This window comes from Amyelois transitella, chromosome 9, assembly GCF_032362555.1.
Source record: "Amyelois transitella isolate CPQ chromosome 9, ilAmyTran1.1, whole genome shotgun sequence".
In the NCBI taxonomy this organism is placed as follows: domain Eukaryota; kingdom Metazoa; phylum Arthropoda; class Insecta; order Lepidoptera; family Pyralidae; genus Amyelois; species Amyelois transitella.
In genome coordinates, this window is record NC_083512.1 from 8,547,365 (window position 1) to 8,569,230 (window position 21,866).

Below are 21,866 nucleotides of genomic sequence, written 5' to 3' on the forward strand. Positions count from 1 at the left end.
AAAGTGATTCTTTCTCGGATTTACCGTCTCGGATCGATCGATCCAGCTTTTTTCTAAAGCTATTCGTTCATATTGCCATTCAAACTACAAAGACTCATAGAAACAAAGAAACATCGTATTTCGCAGCCCTTATGATGAAAACCAGATCCGAAGCGTGGTCGGTCGGTCCTGTCCCACTGACCTAGTGACACGCTACCCAAAGCAAAAGCCCGCTACAACAAATAAACGGAACAGGGATGTGTAAATACAAAGATAGGTCGTACGATAGCATACGGTGGCTGCTGAATGATTGATGCTTCTGTTAACTCAGTGATTGAGAGTTCATGTTACACTTTTGTTCAATGAATATTGATTTGTTATCACTACTCAACGTTACTCGCGAGTTCGTTCAAAGTGTGTAATTGTGTGCTAATGAGAGCTAAACAATCGGTATTATGTAAAAGGTTGTTTGGGGTTGCAGTTGCTTTTGTTTAAAATGCTAATAAGTAATACTTGTAAAATATGTTTTATTTTTCTACAATTCTACAATAACCAACTTACATATTAATATTATCCAATAGTAACCAAAAACTTTCGCCTTGATATCCCTTGTTGAATTTCATTCGGATACAGCCGTGTCGTAAAATAACTATCTAACGCGCTATTGCCCTCACCAACAACGACATTCTTTCAATTTATTCCCAAACATTAGCCATTTATCGCTTGAACTGGACAAGATTAACGCTTTCCAGCTGTTTAATTCCCTTTTAGTTGAACGCATCGTTCCTCTTAGCTTGCCTTGTCGTTTCCTCGCTGCTTTTTCTCTAAACGAGCCTAACGAGAATAAATGGGCTATTTATTTGGCCGAGCTTGGACTACGTGCTTAGCTTGCTGGCCACGTAACTACTTCCATATCTACCGGTGGATACCTCCTTGCATACAATACGTTTATTGTTCAACACAATAAATTCAATGAATCTGTGTCTATTTAAGTTCAATCTTATACGTGTACGGATGCAAAATGATTACCACGTTTTGTAACTATACTTATTAATAACCTTGTTTTAGGAAATTGGAATAACGAAAATAGATATACGGAAATTAAAATATATCCCACAAAAATCTCTGTTAATATTCGTCTTCCTAGCTTTTAAATAAAACCACTAGTTCTTTACAGTACAACGAAATACAAAAAAATCTATTCATTCTCAATATCAACAGTTGCAACATGTGTTGCACACTTGCGCCGGCATATCTTTTTTCTGTCTGAAGCGCGATGTCCCTTTTCTAGTTTCTATTTATGTGCACTTCAGTTTCTAACAGCATTTCCCTTTCAAGACGGCGACGAAAGAAAGGAGACTGTTAGAAAATTTCGAAGCCGTGAATTCGACTTTCGCAAAGTAACGACCATTGTCTTCAACTTAAATGTCATTCGGCGCCCTCGGAAAGTTTATAATTAACGTTACGGAAAAATTCTGACTGAGAAAATCGAATGGTTCTCAAGTGTCGTTTAATCAAACTCTTGAGTTGGAGACTCCAAGTAATGGAGAGGTCGGTGCGGTCGCCTGGCGGCGGGTCGCGCGGTCTGACGACTTCGCTACTCTATTACAGTTATACTGAGCTGTATCAGCTTTGCGTAAATTAAATACCTGTATACATTGCACGAGGAAGTTTTCAAATTAAATAACTTTCATGTTAAACCTGTGAATAGATGGGTATTCAACTCAATTTTGAAGGAAACTTATTGCGGTATAGAAACCATCCACTTCTTAAAAAGAAAAAATGTATTGCGGCTGATTATGCAATTTTGCTGTCAAATCAGTTCATCGGCTTGATAAGAAAATTGCTTAATACCCAGAGAAGCCACTCTTCGTCTAAGTACTACCAATAAGAAATTTACGACGATGGTTTCGATGCGAGGTCAACTATTAAAAGTATTTTTATTTATTTTCATAAGCTCTGCCCGAACTGCAAGATTTAAGAGACCTGAAAAATATGTGAGAAACGAATAGCTTCGACAACGTGAAAAGGAGACGTAAATTGATTAGACCTAACGTTAATTTACATTAGTTTACTAAAACAACATGGTGATTATTTATAATAAGTTGTTCAAAATGACCCGTGTGGTTCCCACCACCACCGCACTAATAAAAAAGAATAGAACCACTCCTTCTCATTCCATGGATGTCGCTAAGGGCGACTAAGGGCTAGGCTTATAAACTTGGGATTCCTCTTTTAGGCTATGGGCTAGCAACCTGTTACTATTTGAATCTCAATTCTATCATCAAGCCAAAAAGCTGAACGTGACCTATCAGTCTTTTGAAGGCTGTTGCCTCTGTCTACCACACAAGGGATATAGACGTGACTAAATGTATGTTGTTAATAATATTTCTGAAAACATTTATTTCTAGACTGTGCATTCTGTGCCTCGGGGTGTGCGTTTCATTTACAGTACCTTTATCTTCTTATTTCTTTCGGCATAACAAAAAGCTTTTATTTTACAGAATACCGTTCGCGATAATGGTGTTCTTAGATGGTTTTATTTTAATATTATTATTAGGGAAAAATGACGAGGCCCAAACACCAATAAAAAGATGCTACAAGTTCGGTGTAGACTGTAGGTAGGGAAGGGAGGCAGAACCAACAATCTCGAAAAGACTCGAAGACCATGTTCAACTGAATGTTCATTCAAATATTTGAGTAAAACTTCTGATGACTTAGCTAATGTTCCCATATGAAGTTACTTTCGCTGTGACCAATTTCAATAAAGATAAATTGCTGCTTGAAATATTAACAATATTGTATCCACTCAATGCACTTAGCGTGGGATCATTTAATATGTATCTACAATATTTCCTATTTGATTTGCGAATCTTCTATGGCTTGACAAGAAGGGGCAATATAAAAAAAGAAATATTGGAATGAATCCCAGACCACAAAGCATAGTGGCAGAGGGTGCCACTGGGAAAACGAAAAGATGACACAAATACTCTGATTTGTCAAATCAAAAAACCTAGAAACGAAATCCCAACAAATATTATAAATACGAAAGTAAGTTCGTATGTTACCACTTCACGCGTTTTCTTTTGCAGCAATCTTCTTGAAAGTTCGCGTATATATAACCAAGAATCTTGAGAAGGACTTAGGGTACCGTTCATATCGGAAATATTTAAAACTCCCGTGGGATTTGCAAATACCTTATTGTATTCTAGATGGCGCTAAATTCGCGCGGAATTTAAAATCAGTGTATAAATTACAATTTGTTTTTTGTTTTGTTCGCAGCATCGCGACTACGCCTCAACGAGTATATAGAACATTACGAGCCCCTGGAGTACGACTCCATATCGGTACACGAGCAGCATCTTCGGAGACGAAGGTCAACAGACTCACAGTCTGACCTCCGCCTGGATTTCAAAGCCCACGGCAAGAAATTCAGACTTCGGTTGAGGCGGGACCTCTCCGCGTTCAGCGATGATTTTAAGGTAAAATCGAAAAAAAAAACTTTTATTTTCTCTACAATCTTATCAATAACAAGTACATTATCCCATATACAGGTAGAGAATTCCCGTGGCCAGCTCGATGCTGTGGAAAAGACATAATAGGAATTAAATCCTTTCCATATTGTTCTTTTTTCTGGCGTAAAATCCCGGTTACGTAAAATACGGTACATATTTCCCTGGAAAGTATCCGGAGTACGCCTTTTGATTATGATTTTGGATTAGGTAAGTCAGGTTTTTACACGAAGCGGCTCCCGTCTGACCTCCGAAACCTTTGCAGGGGAAAAGGTTTGGATCATTGTAAATGCTGCTGTAAAAGACATCCACGGGAAAGAGATTGAGTATTTCTATTGTCCAACTTTTCTTCGTCCTAAAAACTAGAAATCATTAACTCAAATCCCATGTACAGGTGGAGGATTCCCGTGGCCAGCTCCATGATGTGGACACGTCGCACATTTATCACGGAGAGCTCGAGGGTAAGTCGTTCGTGTTCCTAATATTTTATTTGTTGTTTGGTAGACAAAAAGTTACCAAAAGTCGTCTTACCTGAAGAGCATTCTTAGTTGACGTATGAAAATCGACGATGAAATTATGGGATTCGCTTGTATGAAGTCGCAGACGACGCTAGTGATATAATATATATAAATAAAATAACAAGAATCTTCATCTTCAAATCAGATTACCTATCGGGCGAAATATTCTTCATTTTTATTTTGTTCGTAACGCGAAACGGAATGCTGGCGTACTCTGCGGCGTCAGGAAATGCAAGTAAATGGGTTTTGTAAGGAAATCTGTTTCAAGTTACGTATAATCGCTGTGCTTCAGTGCTTAAGCTCGCAGTGCTTTCGTCTCGGTAAAATTCACATTTCTAGTTCTCAACTTCTCCATGTAATTTTGTGCGCACCAAAATTTGTAAAGGATTTGGGACTTACATTTATGATAAGGCTTAAAGTTAGTTTCTATGAAATAATGTTTTGTCTGCTTTTGTAATGCAACATTCTCTTCAAAATCTCCCTCTCTCTCTCTAAGAATCTCTTAATATCTCAGTTTCGTTTCACTTAGTAGAGCTACAATGAATTATGTAAATTCCCTTTAAGGACTACAAGATATTATCTAAAACAGATGATCTCATAGATGTAATTTAATACTAAAAATAAAGTCAAAACAATCACTCATCCATCAGTACTGCTATAATTGAACAGATCATAAATAGGTCTTCTTAACTCAATATTTCATAAAAGCTAAGACGCGTTTATTTGATGCGTGCGGGTGCGGTATGGAAAGGCTCGAGAGTCGGGAGCGGCCTCCCATTGTACCGGCCGGCAGTGCCACCGCCACCGACGTTATCTACGCCAAGATAGAACGCCATTGTCTGCCCTCGCCCCAGGGAAAATTTAATAATTCCTCGCTTGGAGTATGTCGACCGCGATTGTGTTGCTCTTTAATCAAACAACCCGAACGTTCCGCATCTGCCGCCCCGCGTCTAGACTTTATCCTTCCCCTGTTTCTGCCATTAATAATTTCTCGAGAGCACTAAACATATTTCTTTTTGCAATTACTGGCGGGACGCCGGCGTCAAAGTCCCGGCTAATTGGGAGCTTTCGGCGTCCACTCGACTTTTAATGTCGGGCGGAGGCGGAGGCCGAGCGCCAGAGCCCCCTGTTCTCCGCAGGTTCACCTCGCGACGCTATGCAAATAATAATACTTTCATCCAGTAATATCCAGGCGTTCTTCATACGCCAAAATGTAAATGACATTTGCAGATATTTCTTGATTATCATATTTGTTTACATCGACAAATCGTTGCAGGCAATAGACCGAGACATTTAACTTGTAAAGTTGGCTCTTTTAGTTGCCCCACTTGAAGTTCTTAGTTACTTCGGTTTGCGATAACAAAAGACATTGAAGTTTGTAAATTATCTTAGTCTAGTTCGAGCACAATAGACTTATTGTTATGATAGGCTAAACTAGACTAGAGCTTCAGCAAGTTACAATGTCAGCAGTCTGTTGAAACAAAAGCTTTTATATCTGGATTGTTCTCAGATTTTTTGCTGGCCGAGCAGTCTTTTATCTTTTGTTGTCGTTGTTGCGACTTATTGCACAGCATAATGATGTGTTTCATTGCATTTTATATTTGCGTGATTAGAGCAGTGCGAATGTTATGATCGTGAAAGTTTGGAACAGTGTAAATGGATAAAGTTGTGCGGAGGGCGGTGCGCCATCGATCGCAGTTCGTCGCCCTACTTACGGCAGCTCCGATGGATGCACTTACTAAAGCTGCAGCAGACGTTTTGCATACGCATCCAGTGGCTGCTACAACTGCACACTGTTTAAGTGGAATTTGTAAACGGATTTTGGAGTCATCTATTCAGCCACTCTTGCACCATACTAATAGCCTTTGCATTTTTATTCTGATTGATATGTGGGTGCTTTGGTTGTCAATGATTGTAACAGTTAATCTAGGGACCGTGGAAAAAGGAAAGATGTAGTTTCTGCCTTACCCTCCGGGGAAAATGCGTGGTTTTATGTTGTAAACAGTGTTCAAATTAAAATAAACGTTAAATTATCCTTGAGTTGTATGATTATATCTACCGTAATGTTATTTGAACAAACTTATAGAACTTAGCAAAATAACTCGATGATAAAATAAATTATGTGGTAGTTGAGGCAAGGCAAGCTCTTTTGACTTCAGAATATTTGCGCGAATTTTTCAGCCGCTCTTAAATTTTACTGAAAACATTTTCGGTGCCCTGCGGTTTGAGCGGGGAACATCTCACGTCTCTCTATTTACTCACCGAACCTTCATTATTTATGTCCAAAATTTTTTGCTGAGTAATTTATTGAAATATTTATACTAACTAACAACTTTTCATGTCTTAATTTTTATTTTAAATGATTGGTGTTACGCTTGCCGCCTAAAGTATTGATAATTGAATATCTATGTTCACAGTAAGTGCCTAAATTCAACATACCAGTTTCAAGCTTCTTTCAGCAGGCTAAACTACTACTAGAAACTGAGCTATGTATGTGGCTATAAATTAAAGAAAAAATTTATTTAATTTGTATTGTACTGATACTTAAAAGGATTATTATTATTTGAGGTTTTTATTGGATTTGTGAATTTTGAATTTTTTTATTAATTTGATGAACGAATAGTTCGCTAAATATTATTTTGTGATTTTTACAAACTTTATTTTACTTTATTTGGCCGGACACAATAATAAATTATGTATTTTTATTTTAATTAAATGACGTCATGTCACGAATTTGAAGAAAAATAAATTAAATTTTTGGTTACTAAAAATCTTTATTTCAGTACCAATGTAAGTTAAGATAATGTAATTGATTCTTTAAACAAGTCAGCCGCTTTTATAGCAGAACTAAAACAAAGCATTCCAAAATTAGTTTTTGAAGCATATTTATTCTACCATAACTTCTAATCGTGTCGGCTTCCAAGGTTTAGCGAGCGTATGCAACTGTGCATACCGTGCACTAGTGTGAAATGTCTATTCTAGTTCACTGCCTTTTATCACCTAGGCTGTTTTGCATTTTACTTTTTCTATAAACATATAACCAGCAGGAGCTGCCATATTTGGCCCCCATCATAATTGTTTTTAATAATGTTGGAGTCACTCCTAAAGTTCTCCACGAAAAGATTTTAATCTTACTTTTGTTAACAAGGCAATAGTTATTATTGGCGAAATAGTTATCAGGTTATTTGCACGCGATGAATCTTCGCATTTCATCTCATTCTAAAAAACTGCCATAGGTTTATCCATACCTTAAGGGTTAATATGGAAGATATCGCTTTTGTGTAATGTAAGTTCTACCTTTTTCTGTATTTAAAATGAATTTTCTCTGTAATTTCTTGTGGTGCAACAAAGGATTATTGTTTTTAATATCTTCAAAAATAACATAGTACCTAAATGCGAAATAACACAAGCCAAGCCTTTCGCAAACCAATAACACGGTTCATATCGCAGTTGAATCGTATCGCGTACAAGCCGTCACAGTCACAGCTGATCAGTCAGCCTGGGTAATGCATCACCTGCCCCCTCGCGTGTTCGCTGCGCACTCGTGGCACCACGTGCAACGTCTATCATAAACATAATGTTTGATTCATATGCGGAGTGCGGACCCAGTCCCCTTTTTACCTGCCTGATATGAGTCACCCCTGCACTATTAGTTGGATAGTGACGCTAAAACCGATTAGTGTGGTAGCAGTTTTGATGTATTTCACACGCTGGGTATGAACTGTGTGATCGATAATAACGATTGACAGATGAATTTAAATATTTTTATCTGAGGGTTTGGATAAGAGTAGATCACCGAAAATTCAGAATTAATTAGTGTCTATGCAATCGTTATAGGTATTTCTAATTGTTTGAGGAGAAATAAAAACACAACATACATTTTTCACCAGCGATGGTCCTCGCATACCCTCGCATCTTCTTGATTATTTTTCCACTTATTTCTTAAGAGATATTTCCATTGGCACTTAGTGGATATTAATGATTATCATGTTTTGTACGAGCTCCTCAATGCTTTCTAAGGTGCAAAACCGTTTTATTATACACGGAGACAACGACTAGAAAAGAAGGTTACTACGTGATATTGAAATTCAGCGAGGGTGCAATAAAAGCAAATGAGATAGACAACAAAGCCTTTGCAAAGCATTATTTCACATACAAGACAAACGAATTCTTCCCTGTGTGGAATTTCGCAATGACAACATTGGCGTTTCCACTACGTTCTTCAAACGAGAGCAGCAAAATTTTTGTCCATGATACGGTTCCACACGACTTGCTCGGTATAAAAGTTTAAACGATTATGATGGCAATCATTGCGAAACTCGCAAATTTTATGGAAGCAAATATAAGTCTGATTTTCGATTGTCACCATCAGTTATCAGATATACAGAATATTTATAGAAACATTTAATTCTTGTCCCTTTAATTGATTTAATCGGCTGTTCGCTTGAATTAAATGTCATGCGTTGGGTGTATTCATGCACACGCGATTGTATATAGTTACCCCTATGGGCACCCCGAATTATAGCAGCAGTATATTTTTCTATTTCATATTTTATTCCCGGAAAAAGGTAATGTTTATCTTTATCGTTGTTAAAAAGGTTTGTCTTAATATTAAAGCTTTTAAGGATTATGTCACTAATCAGATAGAGCTCTCGTTTATTATCTTTTATATCCATTATGTAACATCAGTGTTAATATCGATAAGCTTTGATCTATCGATGTTTCTAAAACGAACTTATCTATCTAAAATATTTACGGACCTTTGTCAAGAAAATGTGGTCACATTCGATCACCGTAATTGGCAGGTGAACTTGATTTATTATTTGTTTCCTATCGCAAAAACAAAGCTACCACCGCGGCTTGAAGAGAAATCGCCGAATCCCTTACTTACACGTGTCTCGGCGATACTGAAATCGGAAGCCATCAACGACGCACCTTCAATTTGTTTACTTCAACCATTGGTAGAAATCCCTCACACGATATATCTGATAATACTGTGTCTGGTTTATTACTCGCTTTTTTGGGAATGTTTCGTTTAGGTAATGGTAGTTTATCATAAACATCGCTTACACAACCGTATTTTATTTTAACGTAGGTGGGAAATAACTTTAAACCTTTTAACCTTTTCAGCGCCAAAGTCTGATATATCAGACGTTTAAGTTTCGTGCCCTCGCCGCCAAAGTCTGATATATCAGTCAAATAAATCTTACCAATTTAGCTGTATTTTTTCTTATCTTTATAGTACCTGACGACATATGCATAACATTTTTAGACAGTTCATACTTTAGTTAATCAAAAATAACAATTTCACGATTTATTATAATGTTATTTGAATAATAAATTATCAAAAACAAAACCATGTTTATCAGAGATTCTGACTTTTTTTTTTATTTGAACCCTCAGCGCCAATGTCTTATATATCAGACATTAGTGATGTTACATTACAATGTTACTACTTAAACCAGAAATCTGGAACTCTCAAAAGAAACGTCTAAGAAATTAAAAATATTACAGGTTTTTGTTTTGGCCATAAAACTTTTTAGTGTGTCGTAATTTTACCAAGTTTTAGCACAGAAAATGCATTTATTTTCAAATGATGTTTTGCATCGAACTCAGTAAATTGCATGGTATGTCACAACACTATAGCGACACGATCATGCATCTGTCTCGTACGCCAACGACTGATATATAAGACGCGGAAGTGACGTCAGAGGCGTTAGATGTTTCTAGAACTATTTATTTCGTGCTGTACAATGAGGGTAGGAGGTATCGATAAATTATGGAAGTACCCTGTCATGTTATTTTCTGGGTTATCATCTCTGCGTTGCTGTGTAGATTTATTATAATTGCAAATTAATATTTATTGAAATATGACCACTGCAAAGGAGTTGATTAGGATTTACCTTTAGCCATGGCAATTGTAAGTAAAACAAAATTGAGACGACGAAACGAAAAATTACACTTTCAGATGATTCAAGTTAGTCATGTAGGGTAGGTAAAATTTTTACAACATTCAATCGGTTTTTGTCTTTAAAATAAAAATAACCTGATTGAAGGATTTTTAAATAATAATAATACGATCATCAATATTAGTAAAATAATAATTGTCTCCATCATTTAATTAATTAAATCAATAAGTTAAAAGTATATCTTTCGTAAGGTATCGAAGTTTATGACCGGAAGTTGACACATCACTAACACTCGTTGAAAATTCATATTAAGCGTACGCCACTGTCTGATTTATCAGACACGTAGTGATGCAATTAATTATCATGATTACTTGTGCGTTTTTTCGCTGTATTAATACGCCACTGAGATTTCAATACATTTTAAAATGTTTCAAGGAGTAACAATAATAAAATAAAACCCATGAACTTAAAATATAACTGTTTTATAATGATTTATTTAATACAAATTAATAATATCGATACTCAATATTGTCAACACTAGTAAATCAACCACGTTTATTGCCGTGGCGTGTGGTGAACGTTTTTGACGAAAACTCTTGGCGTGGAAAGGGTTAAAACACAAAGTTAAAATGATTGACAAGAAGCTTATTTTTAAATCAAAACCCATGTAATATAGCGTATGTTAATATAAAAATTAGATATTTCACGTGAAAAGAAAACGTATAGAATGTAACTTGTAAAATAACATGCGTAACGAAGCGTGGTTGTAATTTACTAGTTAAAAAGAAAGCGTGTCTTTTTGAAAAGACGTCATGAGCCCTTAATTTTATTATGCTGCTGAGAAATATTAATTGGACAAAAAGAAGTTGAATAAAGCGCTGTAGATTGTGGAATGTCACTTGTCTCAAACGGAATGAGAGAGAATACATATTGCAGCTCTTGTGTCGACTTAACTGCAAGTAACATGGATTTGAAGATTTCAGTGGTGGTAACTTTAAATAAGAATGGGTCTAGGTTCATCCCAGTTAAAATAATGCACTAAAAAAGTCTAAACACATTTTTTTTTTCTTTCATGAGTAAAAGGATCTTGATTACTTGCATGTTTGGAACTTTACTTGAAAAAAATTTAATCGAAGTAAAATTTTGCGTCATAGAATTCGTAGTATACTTTTGCGATCGAGTGTTCATGGAAATTGAAATGAAAAGAGAAGAGCTAGGATAAATTTAACTAAATAAAATCGTTGATCAGAAGTAATTTCAGCGACCTAAATTGCATAAAAGGATCGATGAATGTATGTGTACAAGTTAAAAGTTTTTTTTATCAAATGTAAACGTTCACAGTACTCTTTTACATAATATCTTTTGTTCGCAGACGACCCGCGTTCCAGTGTGTTCGGTTCGGTGACGGACGGCGTCTTCGAAGGGAAGATTATGGCCAAAGACGGGTCGTTCTACGTGGAGCACGCACGACGGTACTTTCCGCCGAACAACACGCGCACGCGCGGCCACTCCGTCATCTACAAGGAGAGCGACGTCAGCGATCCCTACGCGCACCGGAGACACGGTCAGTGGGACATTAACTTTTATGAAGTAATTGAAATGCGGTATGGTGAAAGAAAGTGGTAAGTAATATAAGCAAATTTAAAACAGGCTTGGCTAGTAAGTCAAATTATCTAATCATTATAGGTATATTTTTACCTGACTTGAAGCTCGTATCCGGTACCTCATAACAACAGGCTAGAGTACCCGTACAACTATTCAAATTTAAATTCAAAATGTTTATTCATTATTACAGGATACTTCATATCGCTTAATAATTGTCAAAACTTTTGGTTTCACAACATTGGGTGACGTCAAATAAATTACCTAAAAGTTTACTGCCGCTTCCAAGGCGTCAGTGCAGAAGAAGCGGTAACAAACTGCACTGCAGCATTTTCTTCAACAACGTCAACTTCACAAATATCCAAAATTAGAATAGAATGTGGACGAGAGAATACATTGTTCAGATTAGTATATTGATAAGATTTAAATAATATTTTTTTTTATGGATTGCAAATTTTAAATAGATTAAGGCGATACATCATAGATTTTGGGTCATTTTCACTTGGTTTTTTCTCATAAAATATAACTTGCATCGTTTCAATATTTTTGGATATGAAAGTAAATATATTCAATTATATTTGTGGAAGATGAAAACACGATTGGAACAAAAATCCTCGATCAAAAAAATTCAGGAACACAAGTCTAGATTTCGATTATTTATCTCAAACTATAAGGATTTAAAATTTGAATTTTGTACCAAATTGAAGATCATTAAAAAATAATAACTTCTGGAAGATGAAATTTCGATTGGATGTTTTGTTTAGACGTAATTAAACTAAATAGATGAAAACAGGAATTAAAATTGTTGCGACAATAGTACTGGACAGTAGAGTGTTGACACTTTATCTCTGTCTCATTCCTACACGACCGGGTGGGATAAAGCGCTATCCTTTGTAAGCGTGCCTCACTCCGCGGATCACATTCTCCGACGCAGGACCTGTGCCAATCGCTCCGAGCGTCGTTGAAAAATATTCTGCGAAGTATTTAATTTCCCACATTCATTTTGTTTGAATTTATTTCTGTACATAATTGTCAGCTCAGCTTATTGAATTGTGTCGTTGATCTCTGAATCTTACGCGTCGCTTTTCCGCCGGACGGGGTGATATTACGTAGGTATTTAGGATCGTGGATTTTGATACTTTTTTTTTTTTTGGTACTTTCTGAAATATACCTATTATAGATAGTTTAGGTTAGTTTTTAATACAGTTTTTTTGTTTCGTTTAGTGTAAATAGGTGTATAATTTTACGTCATGATAGCATGTTAAATGTAAGCATGTTAAAAAAAAACCTTGAAAGAGCTTCCCATATGGGACAATTAAGATGGTGGGTACTAATTACACTTACTAATAGATAGACATATAGATGCCTACTTAGATTTTCTCCGCAAACACTGAAGGTGAAAAATATTTCATTTGATACCGGCTTGTGGCGGGGCGGCAGTAGGTAGATAGATAGATAAAACAACAACAAACAACAGCTCCGCCGCCGTCGGTTATACTGTCACTAGTTGTTGCCCTGGTCTTTGCCTACGGAAACAGTACTTTTTACTGGATGATTGTTCTGTCTTTTTCTATAGGTACTTACTCCTAGGTAACTGTATTATTCAGGGTACCTCCTCAGCTGCAAGACGTCGCAGGGTTTATTTTTCTTCGCTTTCTTCATTTGGCACGATCACAGTCATTATCCCATTATTTGATTGTTATTAATTTTTAGGAAAAATAAATTGTCTCCGATATCGTCGTTGACAATGTCCGAACAGAGAAGTGCGGATGGTGTGGAGTCGACAGTTGATATTATGGACTTAGATAGTCATGGCTTTATTCCGACGCCGACATCAACGACAACCCAAGATAGAAAACCATATACAGAAAACCATAGGTTCCGTAGCCATTTGGCTACGGAACCCTAAAAATATATGATATACATTACTATGTAAATTACCTTTGCTTGAACGAAATCGAATAAGTAATTACGAGTAGTTTTTTTTAAAACCATTACAAACTTATTCATTTTATTCAAAATTTTTGCATACATCCGCAACTATATCATTGCTTATAATGTAATTTAATATATGTATGTTTTTTTGTAAAATTATTTTATTGTATCAAAAACAATAAAATATTCTGATGCGGACTCCATTGCATTCGCAAACTTTATTCGGGTTACGTGAGGTCACGCGCCAGCGGCTACGGTGCGGATGCGATCTAGCGGGGTAAGCTGGTCGGGGGTGAGCCCCGCGCGGGGTGAGCCTCTCGCCCGCATCGAGGTACATGTCATCTGAATGTAGCGCCTTAAGTACAGAGTGTACCGAATTTTGATTTAGGTTCAAATCAAACTACAATTCATTATAAGGTTCCTGTGCCAAGCTCAAGCCAGATGTTTTTATCATTCAGGTAATCATCAGTCCTATAATAAGCCTTCTCACAAAGTACTTTCTTTACATACTCTTTGAATTTTTGGTTAGGCATATCAAGAACAGACTTCGGCAACCAATTATAAAATCGTATACAGTTCCCCATAAATAATTTACTGACTTTGCTAAGCCGGCATGACTAATTTATGTTTATTACGTAAATTTCTATCAGTTGTGTATTTTTCCTAACATACACTATAAGATCAAAAATGTACTAGGACGCTACTGTAGGTATGTTTATTTCCTTAAAGAGTTGTCTTAACAAGTCTCTTGATCCTAAACCATAAATTGCGCGAACGGCCCTTTTCTGAATTATAAAAATAGTGTGTATATCAGCCTATCCATATTGCGATAGATATTAAAGCGTGCTCGAAATAGTAGGTATATTCAGTTACCGATTATATAGTCGCCAGAAGAAGTTACACCCGTAATCCACAGAGTCCTCAACCAGGACCAGAACCCTTTTAAAATAAAAGTAAAATAGTCGAGTTCAAAATAGCACGGTACGAAAGTTGGAATTTTAATCCCCTTTTGCGTTTACAAATAAACTGAGGTAGGTATAGTAATAATATTTTTGGCGGGCCCTTTAATTTCAAGTTTGTGTTTGTTACGCACATGAACATAATTTTTAAAAAGCATGTCGAATATAAGAAATTGATTATATTTACCTACACTTCAATGTCGCACGTCATTGGTTGTGTTTTAAATGTATAGCTCTACAATAATATATTCTGCGCTATAGAAAAATAAGATTTTGCCGTGCTGTATAAGGGTAACAAATAAGTAACAAGAAGCGGTTTGTAGACATTGGTGGGCGAGGACAGGAGCCAACACGGGTGGAAGTTTCACCACACTCCTGTGACGCATTCAGGGCTGCCTGCTTGTCACCTTAGGAAGCGCAGAATATCGCCGATAAGAAACATGACATCTTCGCAATTATGAATAAAAAATCGATGAAACCATTACCATACTGAGATAAAAAGATTCGAAAAATGAACAAAGAAGAAAAACATTGAAGCAATCTACAAGTGTCCGTGCTCTGAGTGTGGAAGTATTGTCGTTATCTTTAACTGTCGCTGTGTCCTGGATTAAACCTAGCGATACAACAATTTTGTATGCCCGCCCGACATGGAACAAAAGGCAACCCTGGTCGTACAGCAAATGGATTGCAACACAAGGTCGTTTAACAAAGTTTAATCCCATTTGCTCGGCGCGCTGTCACCGGCTGATTGCAACAACGCCTGCATCGGAAAATTTGCATTAATTTATTACTAGTACTGTCACTGTCTGACTACAGAGCTATCGTGAATACAATCTTCTCAGACTAACATCGAAATCGGTATTCAAAATGCCTAAATTCGAATTTATATCCGACTCGTTGTCATCAAATCAGTCCAAATTCCACGTTACATATTCATTCGTCCGTAGGCCGGGTGGAATGGTAATTTCGCGTCAACAACACGCCCCCGCTTGCAGAGTTTGCATTTTTGCCGTCGCAACTGCGCTGTATGCATATAAATTCAATATCGCTATGCACCAACGCAGTACAAAGAACTACCTGAATATGCGACTTACCGAGTTGCACAAATATAATCTTATTTCGAAAATGTTACGCGACGCTGCGAATGTTACCGTGTAGGAAGCGGAGTAGATCTGTAAATAATGTAAAGTTACATTTTAATGTGTTTACATAGTAAAAAAGACGGGTTTGTAACTCTCATATATTCTATTTTTCAAATTCTCTACTAACCAGAGGTCCTTGAACTATGACTCCCCCTAGGACTTTTATTTGTATGTATGTACAAGGGCTAAGGTTTCTCTCCAGGCGACTGTACGTAATTAATTTCTTTCATATTAATCACTATTACCCATTTGGAAATCTACACGAAAGAAGTAGGATGCTATCTTTATTAAATGAGAATTCTATAACACTCGTACTTGCATAAAAAAGTTGATGACATTCGGAAACATGAATCATGAATTTAATTAGTTGGTAATCGATATTTTATCGTCGTCGAAATAGGTTGTTATCCGACGGTTCATAGCTCGTTTTATTGAGGATTAAATCTTATATTGCGATATCTTCACTGGATTTCTTTGATCAGTGTACTTATATAAAAGAATATAATTTTCTGATAGTTTTGAACGAACATGGTATGTAAGTGCTTTTTAGATCACGATCGTGAAAATGGAAGTACTTTACATGGGAAATTGTTTCATGCACCCGCATGAACTTACACTTACTAACGTTATATTTGTTACAATTTAGAATTTTTATTATTTAACTGTACAATAGGGGATTTGGCGTTTCGCACATGCCTTGAATAAGGCTTTGTATGGATAAATGAAATAAATTAATTTTTATTGTGTTTCTGATTTCATGTACATTGTCACTTCAAGTGACAGGTTCAAAACGTTTTGTAATTTCCTAAGATTTAATGTAAAACTTTGCCAAATCACTTCTCATTATGTAAATTTTCATTATATTTTAGTACCTATCTGATTATAACATGGGATATCATGAAAAGAGATAATGTGCCAACTTGGTCTTGACTTCAAATTGGCGTCAGTATTATCTTAGATATAGGTTGTATAGAATGTAGGTATATACTAACTGAGGTTTACATACACCAGGGAGAATGAAAATGTTTATGTGTAAAATCCTTTGTATTTTCCCTAGTTGTTATGGAAACAATTTCATCTACGCTATTCTTTTGATTTGTTATTTTTCTTACAAAGGATAATAGTGTAGATAGACGGATCAATACATTTATATTGATGTGTTTTCTAAAGAATGTTTTATCAAAAGCATCACAAAAGGAAACACGGGAGTTTGTGTGTAACTAACAGAGATTTTAGTGCCTTCGTATTCTTATTTTCTTTGATTGATTAGTTTGATGACTTGGTCTCTCATTTCGACATTTTTCCAATTGCACTGTTCATACCCTGGGACCCTGGGGTCTGTTTAACTAATCTCTTTTTACTTTTTCCGGTCTACCGCGTCTTAAGTACTAAAACCATTGGCATGCATATCATATTTTCAAACTGACGGAATTGCATCAAATTACGAGTATTATATAATAATTTTCTTCAATTAATTGATCGACCATTTGGTGTTGTTTTAATAGGATTCTTTTTAATAGGTTTATGATTATTTAAGTACGCTATGTTTATCGAGGCGAATTGCGACAACCAGCCTTTGTTGTCATTTTCATGGCCGAAGGGGCCATGAACCGAATTCATTAGTAGATTAAACTTGGTTTACAGGAAGCCCATTGCCGTGCCACATTACTTGCCGTTATTTTATGAAGAAATAAGATAAAATAGAATCCGAAAAATAGATAATGGCTTGTATAAAATTTTGAAGTTTTTTAAAAATCCTTGGTAATGAACTTTTCAAGATTGATTCTTGATTTTAGCAGCATAAAGTAAATGTTATAATACTCGTACTTTATATTATATCGTTTATGCTGATAACATATATGTACTTAAATTATTTTTTTACACGAATGATGAATTTATGTTTTGGCGGACAATCGGGCTATCATTGTGATAGTGGTATCTTTATATATAAACCGCAAAGGTTCTATCAAGATAACACCCAAACTATATTGGATTGATCGAGCTGGCATGCAAATTTGGCATGCAGTGATTGCTTGCTATGATGTAGGCGTCCATTAAGAAAGGATTATTGGGAATTCGCCCGGAGAAACAGGAGATAACAGGATTTTTCGTTTTAAGCAGGCGGAGCTGCGGGCACTCTCTAGTTTATTATATACTCGTAATGAAAAACATAAAAACTTATATTGTACGTTACAGAAAAAAATAACCTATTTACTGGGAAGATAGCGAATACATTAGTAAATATAAATAAGGTTGCGTTCACAACGTCTCAAATAAACATTAATGCCTACATATTTATTACGTCTCTTGACTTGGCACCGTGTGTACCGAGGGGGGTGTACTGAGTACACATTGAAGAGATTCGCTACGGTATCGTATACGACACCTACGAGGGTTGCCAGATGACAAGATATTTCAACAATGTTATCAGATAATATTGATTTTGAAAATAGAATAGATTTATTTTCTAAATTAAATATTTGGATACAAGGTATCACTTATTGATGTCACATCACTTAAATCTAATTATATATACTACCGCTTTCAAAGCACATCTGGAGAAGAAGCGGCGGTACAAATTACACTGCAGCATTCTTACCGGACGTCAATTTACAAATATTATCTCTTAAATGTAAATCGTGGACGAATGCACATTGACTTCATTAAAAAAAATTGTGAAGAAATCGTATATATATCTGTAAAACATCCAACTAATGTAAGGATATGTGGATGTATTTATTTTTCTTCTCTCTATCTCTTTCACGTAAATCTACTAGAATGATTTTGATGAAATCGAATTCACGGGTAGAATGTAATCTGGAATACCATATAAGGAACAACTTTATATTCCGAACTTCCCATGGGAGCTAAGCTCCAGGGCGCAGTTATAGTACTTATAATATATAATTTTGCTATTATGTAGCACTAATTTCGTTTTACAATTAAGATTATAGGAGGAACAAGAAGAATTTATGTGCAATGAAATACATAGAAATATCCTCTTCCATTTTCGAATCCGGTGTAAAATACAATTTTACTCATGAAGTCCCAAACCAAACCCTTAGGTAAGAAGACCGACTTTTGACAAAGAGTTTTCCTTAACGATGTGTAAGGAAAGGTTTTCCGAAATTCCTAATGAGGACAACTGAGCGCTGGGCAAAAACTATCAAGATACAAGAAATTATTTCGCAAGAATTTTTATGGGATTACTTAGATAATTGCTTACTTGATCGAACATCCTTTGTTGGTATGTATCGTCATATTTTATTTACTGATTGATTTAAGCGCAAGGATAACTCAATAAAATAAAAAAAATATCTAAATAAAACTGTTACCTAACAGATTTTCTTATTTAATTTAATATTAGATAATTTTATATTTTTTGTTTATATGATCAATTAAATTTCCAGGACATATCGTATTTTGGTAACCCTACCGGCGAGAAACTAATTTAATTTGCGTCTCGTGATCTTGTGTATCGTAACAGAAACAGAGAATACAGTGTACAATCTCGTTTAAACGCTTCATGTGTATCAGAAATTCAGAATATTGCATTAACCCTTCCATCGGCCGTCGCGACGCACAAATTGCCGCGGGCGAGAACGACAGAAACGCCGCTTTATTTGGCACGGCCTCTGTTTAAATAGCGTTATGAACCAATAAACTGTCCAAAATTTTAAGTATTACCGATGTTATTACGCTGGCTGATTCAACACTTGATTTAAATGGTATTTATTTAAATAAGAATATTAACCGATTATGCCGTATGGTTCCCGGCACTATTACAATGCCGTGTGGTTCCCGGCACTATTACAAAAAAGAATAGGACCACTCCATCTCTTTCCCATGGATGTCGTAAAAGGCGACTAAGGGATAGGCTTATAAACTTAGGATTCCTCTTTTAGGCGATGGGCTAGCAACCTGTCACTATTTGAATCTCGGTTCTATCATTAAGCCAAATAGCTGAACGTGGCCATTCAGTCTTTTCAAGACTGTTGGCTCTGTCTACCCCGCAAGGGATATAGACGTGATCATATGTATGTATGTATGTAAGAATATTAACACTTGATCGGATATTTATATTTTAGTAACTTTTATCATTTTCTGGCTTATTATTTAACAAATTCGCAATGATAATGAATTAATAAAGACATGTTTGTCTTATTGGCCATTACGTCTCTGAAAACTAAATAAACATTGTGCAACTTTGTTCATAAACTTACACCTTAAGTTGTAAGACGTTTTGTTAAGATCATAAAAATTTATTCATAATCAGAAATGTTATAGCAAATGCTGATTTAAGTAATCGGCAAAAAGAAACAAAAGAACTGAAACACGTATCAAAAAACTGGTGCAAACATTTACGACTTCGTGATTACTACAATACTTCAAACGCAATGGCGAATTCTAGGTCGTATTAATTCGAGGTTTTGTTTGACTCGTCCATAGAATGTCCAGTGAGCGAGTCATCGAAATAATGTTTCTCATTCCAAACAATGCTTCCTAATTCCTCTAGATGTTAAGGAAAATATTCACGTTTCATGCATTGTATCAATTCTAGCAACAGAATTTTCCTTAAAAGTGAATTAATATGCGAATACTGATCGTAAATTGTTGTTGATGGAAACTGACCTTTACATTTATTTATCTTTAGATTGTTTTAGGGATAGGATAAGTTCCTTGATGTTTGCGAGGTAGACAGTGTTCATAGACTCTAAAAATCAATTAAAAAGCTTAATGACAGAAATGAGATTCAGATAGTGACAAGTTACTAATCCATTGCCTAAAAGAAAAATCCCAAGTTTATAAGTCTTTCCCTGTACCTGTGTGTATGTAATCTGTAGGTATAATAAATTGGCAAAACAAAAATGATATCAAATGTTTTGAAAATAATTTATATTCAAAAAACGTCGCTGGCTCTAGCAACCCGTCCAGCAACAAATCCTGGATGACGTTAATTCCCGGTATTTGAAATCAAAATACTAAACATAGTCCCAAAAATATTATAGGCTTTTAGTATTTGTACGATTTTTTTATTGTTGTAGGTATTTGGATGTTTAACGCATAGAACCCTTATAGAAACTATATATTTAAATCAAAGGCTGCAAATTTATCGTACGCAAAATTTTCAAGTAAATCTTTGATAATTTTCTGGCAATCACACCTTTCCTGCAATAAGTTGGCACGAACTAAAGTGGCAACCACAATGCCATTTACTGAAGAAATAAGGCTATAATTTTCATTCATAAGAATTTATTACTTTAGAGACAAAACTCGAGTACAATTTTGGTCGGACCTTAACCCTCATTACGGCGGAGGAATGATAGAGACGGGCATTAGTGGCGGCGGGTGTAACTACGGCAGCCGGTAATTTCCGTTATCTGGCGGTCGACGGTCCTCGGCTGTAGGAGGGCTCGTTAAAATGCAGTGCCGGATGCGAAACTCCGATGTGCGCCAACATAGAACACACGATGGATTTTTTTTAATTTATCCCTCTCTTCGTTCCATTGTCCTTTTTCACGCAGCGTAACGTATGAACTAGCTTTTGTCATTTTTTCACAACGTCGTGCTCTTTTCTGTTTTACCGTGTTAGCTTGCTGATCTTAAAAGCTTTAAATCAAAAAATTTAAACTACCCATAATACACGACAAAACTGTACATAAGATTATATGCAAGTAATAAAATTCAAAACGTAGTTTTATTTAAAGCTTGATAATGGTAGTTCGTTAAACTAGCAACAAGTTGGTCGTCTCGTGTCTACAAACAACCGCAGCGGGCCGCGGCGGTGTTCTCCAACGATGTTACCCCTTATTTTTCTTTACCCAACTCCGTAACTCAGCCCGCAAACTTGGAATTCGTCATGAATAATTTTAAATATCTTATTCGGAATATTTCAACCTCAGATTTGTTTCACGTGTCCAAAACATGGACTCCCGTAATTCGCTTCATTGTATTCACATCACGCACAGAGTTATTTGATGCCGCATGACGCGGCTATTCAATAAAATCATTTTAAACCGTATATGCTCGCCTGAAACCTATCGGGAACAAGAGATTATTAACCAGAGAACGTGATTGGCTAGGTTATTTAAAAACCGAGACCTTTTTAAATCTCGAGTTAAGCGGCTTTTTAAACTAGGTATGCTAGACTAGATGAATGAATGATGGGCGAACAGCAATATGATGTTAGATTTGATGACCCTCGTGGCGAATATAAAGGACTTAATTTTGTGAAACGACCGCGCTGACATGGCAATTTGCGTTTGTAATTGATGCAACAGATATATGTGCTTTTATTGCTATGTAAACA

General features: G+C 35.9%; 1 protein-coding gene across 1 annotated transcript in view; it reads left to right on the forward strand.

The window, feature by feature from the left end:
• LOC106142849 (disintegrin and metalloproteinase domain-containing protein 10) overlaps positions 1-21,866 on the forward strand; it is a 59,543-nt gene that overhangs the window by 20,099 nt on the left and 17,578 nt on the right. Inside the window, exons 2-4 of the mRNA XM_013344761.2 lie at positions 3,262-3,461; positions 3,886-3,952; positions 11,291-11,482. Of these exons, the coding sequence (XP_013200215.1) occupies positions 3,262-3,461; positions 3,886-3,952; positions 11,291-11,482 (459 nt within the window). The remainder of the gene's footprint in view (positions 1-3,261; positions 3,462-3,885; positions 3,953-11,290; positions 11,483-21,866) is intronic.